The 16,614-nt window shown below is 48.2% G+C and overlaps 1 protein-coding gene across 8 annotated transcripts in view; it reads right to left on the bottom strand.

The window, feature by feature from the left end:
• Nucleotides 1-16,614, bottom strand: part of LOC143215415 (ubiquitin carboxyl-terminal hydrolase 48) — an 82,510-nt gene that overhangs the window by 14,224 nt on the left and 51,672 nt on the right. For 2 of the 8 annotated variants that reach the window (XM_076437525.1, XM_076437527.1), the window contains 2 exons: nucleotides 11,729-11,813; nucleotides 5,258-7,114 (listed from right to left, as the gene is read on the bottom strand). In XM_076437525.1, coding sequence (XP_076293640.1) covers nucleotides 7,092-7,114; nucleotides 11,729-11,813 — 108 coding nt within the window. In that variant the 3' untranslated portion in view covers nucleotides 5,258-7,091. Of the gene's footprint in view, nucleotides 1-5,257; nucleotides 7,115-11,727; nucleotides 11,814-16,614 lie in introns of those variants that run through there. The other 6 variants (XM_076437526.1, XM_076437528.1, XR_013010380.1 and 3 more) reach the window with 5 other exon arrangements.

Below are 16,614 nucleotides of genomic sequence, written 5' to 3'. Positions count from 1 at the left end.
CTGTACCGAATGGAAGGTTAAAAATTTTCTTCGAGGATTAAATCCGAGGTCGCTAATTGTGCAGGAATTTCTAACGGCAGGGTCCTGGAGGAAGCGGGTTTCGGGGTCCGTCCCGCCGCAGAGCATCGATTCCTCAGGATTTCGATTTCAATCAGGATCGACGGGAGAAAGTATCTGGCGGACATCTGTCGGTTTGTGGCTCGGCCGGCGTCCGATAATCGATCGCTTATTGGGGCCATCTTCCACGGGGTGCCCAAAAAGTCCCTCTCAGCCCCGGTTCTTTCCGTCGCCGGTTCGTGGAACGACGTTTCCAATTCGCGTCGCCGCGGATTTTTTGTAATTAATCCTCGGTGCATCGCGACGGAACACGCCGTGAGAGGAGGAGAAGAAGAAGACGAAGAAGAAGAGGAGGAGGAGGAGGAGGGTTGCGGAGGGGGGAAGAAAAAGAGAAGCTGGACGGAGACAAAATGAAGAACAGATAGCGAAGAGAGCGGGGCGCGGTGGAAGGGGATAAAGGCGGAGGGAATGAACGAAACGAAAGGGAATAAAAGCAAGGGTGAGAGAGAGAGAGAAAGAGTGTGTATAGGAGAGCAAAGGAGGGAGAGAGCGAGAGAGAGTGAGAGCTAGGAGAAGGAGAAGAGGAAGAACGGAGACCAGTCTGGCGCGGTGTATCCGGTTTTTGCGGGCGTCAGATGACAGTCGCTTATTTACCGGGGCCCGCGGCCATCTTGCTGCGATCTGACTTAAGGAGGAAGGCCCCCCGAACACCGCGGAAAAAAGGAACGGGCGCAGGACGCGATCGAAGCGATCGAGGCTGATCGAGGCGATCGAGAGAGCCAAGCTAAGCCGAGGCGATGGACGTGGGACTCCGCTCGAATTAATCGATCGGTTATCAATGTCCCCCGGATTCGTGGAATGGAAGAAATATGGCAGCCGATCCTGTATACCTAGCCACCGGCCGTTCCCTGGCTCCTATCATTTCTTATTGTTCCAGAGCCGCTCACACTGTTACCCTCCGGTTAACGACTGTGTCTCCTTTACACACATTCGTTCCTCTCTTTCTTCTTCCACCGTAGCTACGCTCCATCCCGATGCAGATCGTTTCTCAACGAACAAATATCTCAATCAAATCACTAGAATTTTTTTCGTTTACCAATTTTCTCGTAGGTTAAGTGAAAGAAACGTCACGGTGGAAGACTCGCGATTCTCGGCGAAAGCGGAAGCGCCGAGAGGAAACAGTCTTCGGCACGAACCTGCCGTCGAGGGTTAACAAGTTCGCACGCGCGTGCGCGGTACAGCCGTACGTTTATTATTATTATTAATTATCCGTGAGGATCGTTCGGCGAACGAGCCGCGAGCCCCGCTAAATTAATTATGCCCCCCCGCGTGTGTCCTGCGGGAGGAGCGTGTCTACGACGGGAACGAACGAGAGATTCCAGGTAACAGGTAAACCACGTCGAAAGGAGGGAACACAGAAGCGTCCGATCCACGGCGGATAGTGGCCGACTAGCGCGCCTTAATTACCGCTAATTAACATGTTCCTGGCCGGTCGAAGTCAGCGCCGTTTACGGCCAACCACATTGCAATCCTCCCCGAGCCGAGTCGGTGGAAATTCAATTGTTATAATTCTTTCGTTTCTTCACTTTTTGCCTCGCCCATCGCGGTTTACCATTCTTCCACGTTTCTTCCTCGCATCATAATATTTTCCACGATTTTTGTACAAGGAATCTTTTGGTACAGTAGCGACCTTCGGTTTAGGTAGAGTGGGGGTTAATTTTTAATGGAAAACTGGATGGAGGCACCAATTTTTAGGGGATGAAAATAAAGATCTGAGTGAGCCTCAATTTTGCAGAAAGAAATGCAACCGGAAAATTTCTCACTGCACCAGCAGCTTCTAGAATGGATGCATCGAGGGTGTTTTTTAATAGAAAATATGGCGCGGGACAAGGACAACCCCGAGGAAGCTGCGACCCAACGGAGAGGAGGATAGATCCCGGTACAAATGAAACAGTTCTCTCTCGGCCTCCCTCGCGACGAGAGATCTCCTTTCATTTGTCATCTCAGCTTTGCGTTTGACTCGCCAGTTTCTCCCCATTGTTCCCGTGGCAGGGATAGTTTTGTCCGTCACCCCGTGAACCTCGCAAGAAGATCGAGGAACGATGCTCGCAGATCCTGAAGATCGCGTGCAGAACCGTCCACGAACAGCTTTCTCGGATTGTCGCGATGGATAGCCGCGACTGACCTTGGCTGTTAAGATCAGCAGGAGGTTCCGCAAGGTCGAGGAGACGGTCAACACTTCCTCCCCTCGACGGCCACCCCCTTTCTCCGCTTTCTTTCTTCCCTGCGATCTTGTCCCCTTTTTTTTCATCGAGACTCCTTCCTCCAGGAGTTTCTGTTTTCTTTCCCGCGAGTGGAACTCGCGAAGACGCTTTTTGCTGGACGTCGCGGACCCACCCCTCGCTCGGGGTGCGTTCAGATCGATCCTGCCTCAGGATTTCAACCCCGAAGAACTTTCGTTAAGGTGTTCGCGTTTCTATTCGATTCATTCTTGTCACGTTTTTCTTCAAGTATTAGATGATTGCATAAGTTCGTGCCCGATGTTCATAGATGTGTAAAAACGAGTTGTATAGACACCATTCATTTCTAATTGTAGAAAAAAATCTTCTGTCACGTATGTACCGACAAAGCTCCCGTTCTGGCAATCAAAAAATGAATTTCACAGTTTCTAAGAGTCCGTGCACCTATGAAACCGCTTGGAACGAATCTGTGTAAGTCGAGGACTTACTGTACAACGAAATTAACGAAGTTCCGACCCTGAAGAGCTGATTGCAAATCAGAACAGCGTCAGAATAATCCAGGTGCATCCGAGTTCCGGCAAAATTGGCCCTTTTCCCTTGAAAGGACGTGAAATAGGGTCGCGAAGGGGCGAGTGGGCGTCGTGTGTGGACGGTCGCGCGTTAATTAGTTGTCGAGGAGTTTAGAGAGGCAGCGCGGAAAGACTTCTGAGCTGGTTTCTAGGTGGTCCCGAAGCCTCGAGTCATCATAGCCTCATTTACTTTGTAAAACAATCTTGCCGGCAGTTCAATAGGCCTAACTGCATTAAACTTTGCCACCGCGTAATTAAACTTCCCTGTAAATCAAGTCGAAATTCTCGTTGGCCTATCCTGGCGTGCGTTAATTAATGAATTAATAGCTAAACGCTCGAAATCGCGTCGGACGGTGGCCTGTGCCTTTTCTACTCGGCCTTTTAGCCGTGTTCTTTACGAGCCCGAATGTTTCGTGGTTTCACGGGCCTGGTAAACCGGAGAAGTCGCGAGACGGATTAGGGCGAGCTTTACCAACGGCTAAGCCCCTTTTTCTACTGATTTTCCGCGTCTAATCCTTACAAATGCCACGGCAATCTAGCTTTTTCCCTAATTCGTATCACCGGGGACCCGCATCATGCGAGTCCTAATCTTGACGGAACGCGGCCCGCTACTTCGCGGCTATTTGTTGAACACCTCCGTGCTCCATAAACACCGCCAATAATCCCGCGAAGAATCGCCAACGATCATTCTACTTGAACGCCTAAGGGCTACAGATATAGTCGAGCGGTGGAGATCGAGGATACCGGCGAGGTGAACATCGCAAAATCAAACCAATATAATTAAATGCGACTGTGTATGGTGCAGCGGTGACGAGAGAATAGCGGTGCACGTAGAAACAAAATTCGCCTCGCGAGTTTATGCATTATTTGAGCTTCATAGTATAGGATTTGCGTATTTACCCGATGAAAAGTTATGAAAATAAATTCGAAAGGCTCAAAAAAATAATGCAAATTAACCGATTAGTCCTATGTCAAAGCTTTAGTGATCAAAACTTTAAACAGCAATATTTCGAAAGGGAAATTATGTGACATAAGGCATTCTTTCTTACAACCACAGATATAACGTCTAATAATTTTGTTACTTCTAGATTACAGCGATAACTACGTTGTAGTTGGTGATCAAGTCACCAGAGACTCGACAGGCACCGGTGATTTTCATAGGAGCCCATGAAGGTGCAAGAACCAGGTGTTTAATTCTCTAACATTTAATGTTTAATATAGGGTAAAGTGCCCAAATATGGTATAGTCGCCTATTATGGCATTATCTTGTAAAGGAGAAGTCGCACTCTAGTGAGAAAATCCTCAAACAATAGTTTACCATGTTCACTCAACAGTGTGCAGTGCAATCGCACCATTCTATAGATTTTAGTATCGATCCTCCGCCAGTTGTGTCTCCACGTGTTGAATATTTTTGTGGTTAGATTTTCGATTGTATCTTTTTCGAGGAAGGCAAGTGATTTTGAAATGTTTGAACATATCTGTAGCATCAGTTTATTTATATTAATGTTTGCCAACCGTTGGTTTGGGCTGAAATTCGTTTTCTCTTTGTCAGTAGCTAGTATTATCAGTCCACATGGAGTTCCCAATATGGCACTACTAAGGGTTCCGTAATATGGGTATAGCTATATATATTATATTGACATTCTTGGTGTGAATCCTTGATGTGACTCAATGTGTACCATATTAAGAACCCCTTTCGCGCTGGAACCTGCAAATGACACACAACAAAAAAAAATATTTTTCCCGAGCTGTATTAATTTTTTAATAAACTTGACCCCAGAATCTTATAGGGAGGAGATGCATCTACAACTAGTAACTTTTTGTCGAAAAAAGAGCATTCTAAAATAATCAGAAAATGACATCAACAAAAAGTGGTTCATATTTGGGCACTTTACCCTATACTCCCGTACTAAGCGAAAGTCCATAGATTCTAACCAAAATCGGAAATAACGTAATCGCCAATTAAACTTCTAAAATAGAATATCTACAACCAAAATATCCAAATAAATTTCTAGACGCCACTTTGGGCTCCATCGTGTCGAAATCAACGTGATAACTACAACAGTTACCCAACCGCGAACGAAATTTATTGCTAGATAAAAATGTCTCAAATAGCAAAATCAAAATCCAGACCCCACATCGACTCCCACGTGTCGGAATCAATTTGATAACTGCTTATCTAATCGCGAATTGAACTCATTGCTACACGAAGACGTCTTAAACTCGCCGCTGAATAAAACTGTCTTGGATTTCGAAGAAGTGCGAGATGGTAACTCAACTGGAAATCGCATTGGTTACCTGAGAGTATACGAAGCAGCGTTGCCATCATGAAGGCAGGTCTGAAAACGAAGGATCGAGCAACACCGACAAGGGATTAATGTGCATGGTCAGTACTACTGTGCCTTTTATTTCCAATATCTACGACGAACAGTAAATTACTCCTACGATTCTTGGATCGTTCTTGCACACCTTCCAACCACTCTTCACGCGATAACAGTGACACACCATCCCGTGGAAACACGCATATCCCGACCGGAAAACACGCTAAACACCAGTCGTACAATTCTTGATCAACCGCCTATCAAATACTCTCTCTCTCTCGCATTCTTTTATTCTCCCCTCGGTGACGTACAATGATCAACTATAAAAACGACCGACGCGCGTCGTCGGCGAGCCTTCTCTCTCTCGAATAGAATATAAAGTTACGCCCGTAATCCTAATCAGCACCTCGTTAAAGACAGAACCGGTGAACGTGCGTTGCGATCGCGGAAGGACGCACACGATGTCCCAAAAATCATGTACAAAATTGAACGAGAGATAAATATCCCCTTTCCCGTTTATCGTCTAATTGGAAAAATGTTTTCGTTGGTCTGATCGCGACCGACCGATTCTACTTATGGAAATAATCTGACACGCCTTTTCAAGGAATCGTCCGATCCTTTTGAACCACGATCGTCAGTACACCGTGTGCTCGAGGAGACCCGGTTTGCGATCACTATGCCACGAACACGTTTCCCCATGGGTTCGAAGAATAAATAAAAATAATACCGAGTCTCCAGGAGCCACGGTGTGTATCGACGATAGACAATTATTGTCTCGATCAATTGATCTCTCGAAAAGTTCCCCGACTTCGCGAGATACCGTTCGCGAATGCTCACAGGAAGCTAATCGTTCGAAAAATGAATACTCTCTTTCACTCTCACTATCACTCTCTCAATCTCTCTCTCCCTTTCTCTCTCTCGACGTAGACGATACGAAGCGCGGTACTCTCTCGTTAATGTATCTGTATGGATTTAACATATACATATAATATATATACAGATTATTTATATATCTATATATAAAACAGGCCAGGGCAACCGATTGCTCAGGGACCACTGGTAGCGCACGTTCCTGCCTCCGCCACCGCGCTCAAACTCGCGTAAACGCGAGACGGGAATACTAGCTCGCCTTATTTCACAACAAATTTAACGAGTAGACTGCGGAATTTGATGCGGGATTGTCTGTACTTCTTACTATGTACAGAAACTACATATACATTTACTTCTCGATCGTTTTAATGAGTCCAAAATCGTATACGACGGTATTTTGCCCATTTCTCGCGCGAATGCATAAAATCCGCAATCTAGTAACAACTCGCAGCGGCAACGACAGAGTTGGGCACACGTTATTTGGGGGTTAAATAAATAAATCGGTTTATTCGTTACCTTCCTGTCCAATCCAGTAGAACAACGAGGTATCCCGAAGTGTAGCGAACAATATGAACAACGAATAACGATCGAGGCAAGGAATAACGAATAATACATATTTCAATCGTCATTCGTTGTTCGAATAAAAATTTACTCGAACAATGCGCAACTCCGTTGCTCGCCAACAAAGGTAATAAACTAGACTGCGGATCTTAATGCGAAATAAAAATTGTCTACGCTCGATACGTTCAATAATTTTCAGAAACAAGTTTCTCTTCCGAATGCATAAAATTCGCAGTCTACCAACAAGTTACTAGGCGATCTCGTATTCCCCTTCTCGGGCTCGTGCGAGTCGGAGAGCGGTGGGTGGGGGTAGCTGCTCGAGCATGGACAGCCCGCGAGCAGTCAGTTGGTCAGGCTTGATATACAATATCATATCGACTCGTGTACAAAAATATTTTATATTAAATCGGCTATCGTCACTGAACATCCCGCCACGAAACGATGGGCTTCTCGCTGATCCTCGATGACGCAGATCAGCTCGGCACTAATTCGGTTCCTGGAAGAAGCAGACAATTATTAATCGATCAACTCGATCGACGTTCTCCTCTTACTCGCTCGCGGGAAGGCAGGTTCGAAAGAAATCTGAGTGAAAGAAACGAGGTTACAATGTTATGAGAGTGGCCGGATTTAATCGGATAAGCGATGATCATGCGAGACAATACAGTGCTTGGAAGGAAGAGGACGGAAAACGTAGAACAGGCGGGACGTAGACCAGCGACAAGAAGCCGATTGCTCATTCGAAGTTCCAGTTCGAAAAGCACAGGAAAGTTTCTTTCGTTGTTCGGCCGTCAATCCGCGCGGTTTCTCTTCCAAAAATCCGACCACGCCCATCTTTTTCCAACAAACAAAACCCCCGGCTCTTATTCGAACGAAGGGACGTTCGAGCAGAATTTCGCGGGCAAAAACCGATCCAGGAAGAGACACACACAGCTCAGAAATCTTCCAGAAGCTTTTCTCTTGGCCGAAACAGACTTCGCCCCCGCTCCCCAAGAAACGGTGCTCCCCGAGAGTTGACTTCCATTGTTTTATGAAGGGTCCGGCGGCTCTCCTTTCACGACATAGTGGTCAGGCGGCGGCGGCGGCGCGTTATGTGGACGGAGCCGAATGAAATGCGCTTCGCGCTCCACTGACTTTTCCGAAATGTTTTTCCGGGCAGCAGGAAACCGGACCCGGTCGCCATTCTCCCGTTCTTTTGTCTCCGACCGCGGAATCCTTTCTCGATATGCCGCGTTACGCCGAAAAAACCGTACGCCGATTGGTTTTGTTCATCGGCAAAAGCGAACGGAACGACGCCCGACGATTTTCTGACCGGCCGGCCAAAAAACACGGTTTTTCCGTCGCCGCGGAGGTTCCAGCTTGTTGCTCGAGCGAAGCTATGCATGTCTGAACAATTTTTTCAGAGTTCAGAATTTCCAGTTTACGAGCCCAGAAGTGGTAAAACTTGCATCTACCGACGACGCGAGAGGTGGGCACGGGCTCGCACCTGGGTCTTCCGGGAAAAAATTTGCAGATTTTCCGCGGCGTGTGTGTTTCCGGTTTTTAGAGGTAAGCGCCAGATGCGCTGGTCGCCGGAGGACACGCCGGGTTGCAGGACTAGGAAGGATCTCTTCTCTGATTCCGCGTCGGTGGACGTGCACGCGTGAAACTTCCCCTCCGTTCCTCCCCCCCTTATTTTTTGCTATTAGCTAAGTATACCGCCTCTGGCTTATGTTAAGCTTCGGCAATTATTTGTCATAGTCAGCTGAAACGAAAGCGGAGACAAAGGCGGGCTAAAGAGAGAGGGAGAGCGAGAAAAGTTCGAGCCCTCCGGCTAAGACGTTCTCATCAATTTTGTCGCTATCATTCTCGTTCCTCGTTTCCCTACTTCCGGTGCCCTCTTCGGCCACTTAAAACAGCCTTTCCTCGATGCTGGAACTGGTCTCGATTTTTCCTGAATTAATTGCGAAATGGTGTTGGTCGGGATTTCGTGGAATCCGGTGGATCCCGAAGGACGCGGTTACGGTCTCCGGTTTGTTCGAAGCGCGTTCGATAGCTCCGCTCAAAAAGCCGCAACCCCCGTGAGCAACAAGAACAACCAGAACAGAGTTAGTCCCGCGAGAAAACGCAACGAAGCCATTCGGGCCGCTCGTGAAAATGCTCGGGGCCCGTTCCGAACGACATAATAATCAGCCGGCAGCCGAAGATTGCGAGGAGCACCGGTTCCCCGAGACTCCGGCCGCCGCCCCCCCCTCCCCTTTCTACCTAACTTATACTTATTATTGCATTATCTCCTTTGGCCTAGAATGCCGCGAGACCGGGGAAAAAGCCCTCGAAACTCACTCGTCCCGTGAACTCGCCGCAGAATTTATACGACCGACCTAACTGCGACGATGCTCTAACATTCAGGAACGGCGCGACACCCCCTCGCAACCCTGCACCCCTCTTCTCAGCACTGTTATTACTAGACCGAGGATATTTATGCAAAATAAAAATGTTCGCTTTGTCCTTTTAGAACGTCCACGAGCGATGAAGATCGCAGATTTGACTTTCGAGAGGATCGAGAGGATTTCAGCTGAAGGAAAGGCAAGGTCGACTCCGCCTCGGGGTTCCGACTTTTATCGACGCATCGAGGCAGGGATAACGAATCGATAGAGCGTCCGATGCCCGTCCCACCTCCCTCAAAGACCGAAGAAACTACTCGTTAAAGTATAATGGCTGTGGAACAGATTTTTCCAGGAGAGTTTCGATTCCACGCACTCGGGTGACGTCCCTTGTTAGCGCACCAATGGACAGGTGCGTCGTCCTGCACTCTCTCTCTTTTGCTCTCCGTCCGTTCTGACCGCGTCTTCTTTGCGTTCTTGCGAGTCTTAAACGCGCGGCCAATGATCACGATAATGTCTTCATCTCTTACTTTCCGCGAGCGGCGGATTGCTCGCGCGCGGATCCCGCTTCTTATCTGCGCGCAGCTTTTTTGCGATAATAGCGCGTGTAATTCTAGCTGCTGGTAAAAAGCTCCCCGCACCAACGGGGGGAAAATTGATACGGCGATGGGGAGCATCGTGATTCGCGAACGGCTCAACGGATCATTGTTATCTCCTCCAATCCCGCGATTCGATCGGAATCTTAGTTCTGGTGAATTTTTCCAGAGGGTTGCGGAGAGGTTGGAAAATTTGTATTCGAATGTATTGAACATTAATTTTTGTCGGGGGATAGGAGGCGGAGTTCGGAGAATTTGGAGCAGCAGTAGTGTCGAGAGTGTTGTAACGCTGCTCGAGAAAATAATATACGTTGCTAATCTCCGACACGACCACCGTTTCTGACGCGCTCGCCGCCCCCGCGCCGGGGGCTGCTTTCTCATGAATGTGCCGCGGAGTTTCGCGAGCTCCTTAATGAACCGAGTTTCGCGAAAACCATTAATAACCGAAAGCCAAGACCGGGAAGTGGAGGGCCGCGGCGGGGGATGACGGGCTTGCTTCCTACCCCGTGAGAAACACTCGGCGTGCTCGACCGAAATACTTTCCCTCCAGGAAGAAAGAATTCTTCCGGTAGTCGAAATTCCTCAAACATCGTCGAATCTGCCGTGGGAACGAGCAAACCGAAATTAATGATAAGAGAAATTTTGGGAAATATTGACAATATATGCTTTTTGTTTGTTCTTTTTAGACATTTCCATTGTGCAGCTATCTAATTACTTTCTTTAGAGCCATTTTGGCGTTAAGTAATTGCAACTACCAATTACAATTACTTGTAACTGCAGAAATAAAATTACAATTACCAATTGTAATTAGTAATTGCAATTACTTTGGCTCAACCGGTAATTGTAATTGCAGACCACAATTACAATTACAGTGATTCGTCAAATAATTGCAATTACCAATTACAATTATATGTAATTGTAATTCTATTTCTGCAGTTTCAAATTACAGTAATTGGTAAGTAATTGTAATTGTAATTGAAATGACATTTTGCCTAGCTGTGTTAATGAGGCCCTTGGTGGTAAAACAGTTTGACATGCCTGATATGCATAATCATGACTCTGATAAAACACATAAATCAATCAAAGAGAGCAGCAGAGTTAAACAATGATGAAGTGATCATTTCACCCAAAGACGAATTTGTCTGCAACCTCGAAGCAACAAATCCAGGACCGTCGGAAGATTAATAAACCCTTTCACCAGCAGAATCGTAAAACCAAAGGGCCCGGGGCTCGTCAAGAGAGACAGAGTTCCATCAGAACGGCAGAAACGCGGCCACTCGTCTTCGCGGAGAGATCACGTTCGAGGAAGAAGACGTCCAAGGGGGTGTCTGGCAGCCCTAATGCTCGGTATCAATATACGTGGGTGCCGGTGATGGGCCAATATCGCATAAGTGGCCCGATTCGCCGTCATTTGTTACGTTTTGTTCGGTCTAAGTAATTTAAGAGTCACCCTTTGCTCTGCCGCCCTCTTCGCGGAGGAAACTCGGGTTGCTAGAGGATGCGGGGGTGGCTCTGCGAGGGACAAGGATCCTCGGAATGGCGGCGAGATAGAGGGAAACGGGGTGGCCGGGTGCACTTCGCCTCCATTCTTCGGCAAATCGCGGCATATTTGTCAGATTTTTGTTCGGGAACAAAACCTCGACGACCTTCCCCCTTCAGGGGCGGGGGTTGGGAGTTAAGTGGATTGGTTTCGTCGGAGATCGGCAAGCCCGACTGAAAACGCGACCGACTTAATTCGAACAAACCACCCGGCAAACAATCTCACGTCTTCCGATCCGCGAACGGCGACTTTTCCTTCCCGGGGGGTGGTTTTTTTAACAATTTCTTCGGACGCTCTGCAAACTGCTAATTCGTTTTCTAATTGATTTGCATCCCGATACGGATGTCGGAGCTGTTCGCGACGAGTTAGATCCGGTCGAAGGCGTCGTAAGTTCTCGGGTGAGAGGAAGGGTTGGAAATGTACCCTTCTGCGAATGTTGAATTTTCAGGATTTCATGCATTGGCTTTTTAGGGTGGTTGAGTGAAGCGGAATCGCACAGGTGAACCCCGATGCAGAGAGTGGAAAGCGAGTATACGGAGGGTGAAAGATTGTCTGCATGCTAATGTGATCTATATAGAATAATTCGGTATAATTTTGAAGTATCTTTCGCTCACCCTTGAAACCCTTTTCCGGGGCGGGTGACTCGAGGTGGTCCGCATCCGCCTCGACGTCCGCTTCGCTTTCTATCGGTGCGTCGATCTGGAAACAGAATAGAGATGTTCAAGGTTAATCAAGAATCGCCTGATGGCTATGGAAAATGTATTGAATGTCGCCAGTGTGCCTGCACGTTTACAGTTTACGCCAGAGGTTCGAGTGGATTAGGAAATATCCGAATTGAAGTTAGCCGGGGCGGTTATCGAGAGAAAGAAAAAGAGTGGACGATACTCAGCGATGCGCATAAATGACACGTGTGAACAGCTGGCGACGTCCGCAAGCGAAGAGCGTCTTCCCACGCGTCTCCGTGGATCACACGTGGGATCTCGAGGCGTTCCACATGGAACCGAAGCCACGTGGATCTCGCTCGATCGCTGGTGTCGTTCCCTATGGTCACACCAAATGTTCACAATGCCTGAAATTGTTTATTTTCCTCGCATCCAACGATCATACGGCCAATTAACCCTTCAACCCTTCCCGTAAGAAGTCGTTTCTTCGACGAATGATCGCTCGTTCTCCCACGAGCTCTGAAAAACAACATTCGAACGGAAAGATGACACCGATATCTGCTTCCTTACACTTTGTTACACTTTGTTCCACCCCGATCGCGACCCCTCCACCTGACCGCACAGACTTCTTGCAGAATTCGCAAAAACCGTGGACAGTTTGAAAAACGCGTCACAATAAGTTCCGCGAGAAGAACTGGTGCGAACCACGAGGATAGAAATGCTTATCGATGAATACTAATCGGCGAAGTCTCACCAGGACACCGGAGAACGATCGAGGATCGAGGATCGAGACGAGATTCTCAGAGCAAGTTTCGCGTAGGTGTAATTATGTCTGCGGAACCCCTTTTTCCCACAGAACTAAATATAGCGAGTGTCATTCGATGGCATGGACACACATGTCCCGCGCTCCCGAGCCACATCTGGTCGCTGTTTCCTGCTAGCTACTGCGATATGATTTATTTTCGAGCCGAGGAATCCCAGAGATTCACCGGCGAGCTTCTTCGGCCGGAACTATCGCGTGAATTTCAAATTCTGAACCCGTACCGAACCACTGAACGCGTCCCGAACGATGCTGCACTCGACTTTGCACATTTTTCACGAACACGCGGTCGGAGCCAAAACCTCTTTACAAGCTCATCGTTAAATACTGAGCAATTCTAATCCTTAACACAACCAATGAAAAAAAATCATATAGAAGGGAATTATTCTAGCTCGAAATAAATATTTAATTTTCGAGGTGAAATAGCTCCGAGTGCAACGGTTAAACGCGTAGCGATTTTTAGTTTCGGATACGATCAACTCGCAACGAGTAAAACCCGAGAGACTTACGATTCGCAGCATCTGCCGGTCGCCCTAAATTCTCCGGTTAACGGACGGGCGAGAGAATCGTTCGACAGATTCTATCTGCGATCTCGGTTGAACCGTAGCAGTCCAGGGGGTTGAACCGTGTTCGCAGAAGACAAGTTCGCCGATCGAGGTCGCCAGCGGGATCGGGAATGCGCGAGAGAGTGCGTTTCGAGTTCCCCGAAGTTTCTTTCTTTCATCTGCGAAACATTATTCTCAGGCCTAACAGCGGGTCCGTTCTGAACGTGCGAGAGGGGTGGTGGGGCGGTGGGAGGAGGGGCCCAAGAAGGCAAGGTAAAGAGCGTCTACGCTTCGGCCAGTTTTGAAATGCCGGGCAATATAGTGAGTTCGTTACGAGGCTCGCCCCGACGTGGTATGGCTCATAATTGTAGAGCTGGGTTTCGAGCCGCGCACCTTCGGGCACGCCGTTCCCTCGGCCTGACACCTATTGACCATAGGAAAATTCGTTCCCCGTAGAAAACTATCCGGAATCAACCGAAATTTATGTCGTTCAAACATTCGCGTTGGTTTGTGTTTGATCCAGGGGTGGTTCGCAGAGTTTGTTCCCTCCGGAAACGATTTAGAACGGCTCCAAGGGGTTCGAGAAGCGGGAAGAAAAGCGGGTAGACCGCGGACAAAATATCTACGGGCCGAGGATGAAAATTATTAGCCCGGGAATGTCTTAATCCCCGTGAGCGGAGCGAAGACTTGCGCTGCTCGACTTAACATAAACTTTTTTCCAGAGCGGCCGATGTAAGTGGTGCATGCGAGGCGTCGAACACCGTTTGAACAGCGCCGCGGTTTTTGCGCCGGGAATTTCTGGCCTCTCCCGATACCTTATCACCTGGAAAAATTGTTTGTGCCAACTATTCCATTGATATTAACCCTTCGCGATCTCCGAGAATACATAAATCCTGTCGGCAACCCTTTCTTAAGGGTTCAAAGTGATTTTTAAGTAATTCCATCGCACCGGTCGTCGATGACCACGTTCAACGAGGGGTGGAATTCGAGGGTGAAGAATTCTACAGTGTTCCCGTATGAGAAGCTCCTCGAGATCCGCAAGATATCATCGCGATGAGCGTCTCAAGTTATTCCCAAGCTGTCCCGAGTTATTTATCTGTCTACACCGAAGGGGTGAATCTCACCCTCTCCTCTGACCGCGTCTTAATACGCGGCGAGGAGTAAATAAACGCGAGCACCGCCGTCCCCGTGACGGAGTCCTTCGAAAATTAAATTAATCCCTTCCACGATTGTCCCATTAAAGCCGTGGAAACATGCGAATAAATATTTATCTGTCCGCGCGCTCGTTTGTCATCCGATCTTCTGCGAGTTCGTGATACATGGAGTAATTTGCGAGCACTGGAGACATATAACTGGACCGTAGATCTTCGTACAAAATAGAAATGTTCTTTCTCGAATAAATTTAACGCGTTGAAGGAGCTCGAACGATTAGCAATCGAGAGATCGAATTGCTTCCAGTAGAGAATTGGATCTCGAATCAAGGTTTCGGAGCGGAAAGAGAGCGAAAAGCAGCGGGAGGACTTAATACGAAGAGGAAGTTACGCGGCGGAAGACCGCACGGTGTATAAATTCAAAGTAGATTAATATTGTCCCCGCGGCTGTCGCGGCGGAAAACTTATGGCGCTAATTCGGCCGACGAATTATTACTCGGGGCTGCGCCGAGTCAGCCCCGTCCTGTGTTTTGCGAAAAGGGGGGCGCCCTGTCGTTAATAGAAGCCGTACGTGCTCCGCAGGACACCCGGGGAACGTGTCCTGGGATATTAGGACCCTGGCTGGTCCTGAATTCCGACGGCTAAATGAAACGTTCGCGATCAACCGAAACTGTTTTCTTGCACCCGGTCGCAATCGAATAATCTCGTATCTGCGAACAATTTCTACCGAGATCCTAATCCGAATTTTATTGTGTTGTTGCAATACATTGCATTATCATTTAATTTCATTAATTTTTCGATGGTATTTTCTTTGGTCTACTCGCGCTCCACTTTCTACATAAATTTTCACATGTGAAACTTTATTATAACTCCAACATAAATTTTTATCGAATAGCATACACTACATTTAAAGTTTTGAGACTGTAAGCATCATATATTCATACGCGAGTGATTAAAATTTAAAGCAGAGTCCTCGACCAAGAAAATTCACGGGCAAGTAGGCGGTAAAAGTGTTCTCTTCGAGATAATCTGCTAGACCGTTTTGCCCGTGGCGAAAAAATTCGCATTGTCATTCTAATCGGTCAGAAGGCGAGGTAGAGGGATGGCAGGTCCACACGGCGGTCTTTTAAGAAAATTAAGGAGCCCCTGCATTGTCTCTCGTCTCGCGGCGGAGAGTGGAGAGAAAGCGTAGACAACAGCTGTTTAGCATCACCGATGAAAAACTCGGGCCGGTGATTATTCAAATTATTTTCAAGAAGGGCCACGGTTTTCTGTCCGGACCGTGGACGTCTTTATACTCCCCCGCGTCTACCGGGTGCGAGCGAAGTGCACAGTGGCCCTCTTATGTCCCGGGGTCCTCGAGAGAAACCACAATTGGTACCTTTGTGTCTGTACTCCGGGGAGCAGAAATGTTTTAGCTTTAATACCGGCGTTTCTCTTGATAATTGACAAACGTGGGAGCCTGTGAACGACTATTTCGAGCAAGTTTTAAGTGGAAGAATCGAGGGTTCGATGTGCCGGCAGCCGCAGTGCAGTTGGAAGCATGTCAGATTTAGGTCGAGCGCGGTCGACGTCCGCGCGCCGTCGAAGGAAGACAGAAAAATGAGCTGGAGCTAGCCGAGGCCGTCATCCAATCGAGCGGAAAACTCATCAGTCACTGTGGCCAACACCTACGGGTGTCGGTGATCGCCTAAAAACATTCTCCGTCTAATCTCTAGCTTCCCGTCACCCTTTCGCCGTTCCCCTTTCTCTATCCGTCTTCGAGCACGTTCAAAGGGACGATTTCTTGGTAAACACCCGAAAGACCAACTTGGTTTTCAACAGCTAAAAGAATCCCAGAGGCCCCATCATCGATGACCAAAGTGATTCGGGACCGTGTTCTCGATGACTCGGAATTCTCGGGCGAGCAACCACGTGGATTCGAGTTGACGCGCGAACCCGAGGAAACCGAGAGAGGGACCGGCATGTCGAGAATCACTTTAGACACGTCGCCTATCAAGAGCCGAACCATGCTTCCGGCAAAACACAAAGACCGCCTTCATGCCACGCACCGTTCTCTCCGCCTCTCGTCGCGCTCGCCGTCGCGTTCTTTGACGACCAAGACTCGAGCTAATCGAGCCTGCCTCGCTTCGTCGAGCCCTCGGTCGACTTGTTATCATCGCGCTCCCGGCGTCTGTTCTGCGTTCGCAGACGGATTCCGATTGTCCGAATCGATCCCCGACACTTCGACACAGACCGCAGAAACCGTGAAATCATTAGATCGTCCCGGGGTGGTCCGATTCGTTTAACCCTCATCCGTCCCTCAGGTCAATTCGACAAAGT

The sequence above is a fragment of the Lasioglossum baleicum genome, chromosome 13 (assembly GCF_051020765.1).
Source record: "Lasioglossum baleicum chromosome 13, iyLasBale1, whole genome shotgun sequence".
Taxonomy (NCBI): domain Eukaryota; kingdom Metazoa; phylum Arthropoda; class Insecta; order Hymenoptera; family Halictidae; genus Lasioglossum; species Lasioglossum baleicum.
Note: the sequence above shows the minus strand (reverse complement) of the source record. Positions and strands in the feature narration are given on the sequence as shown.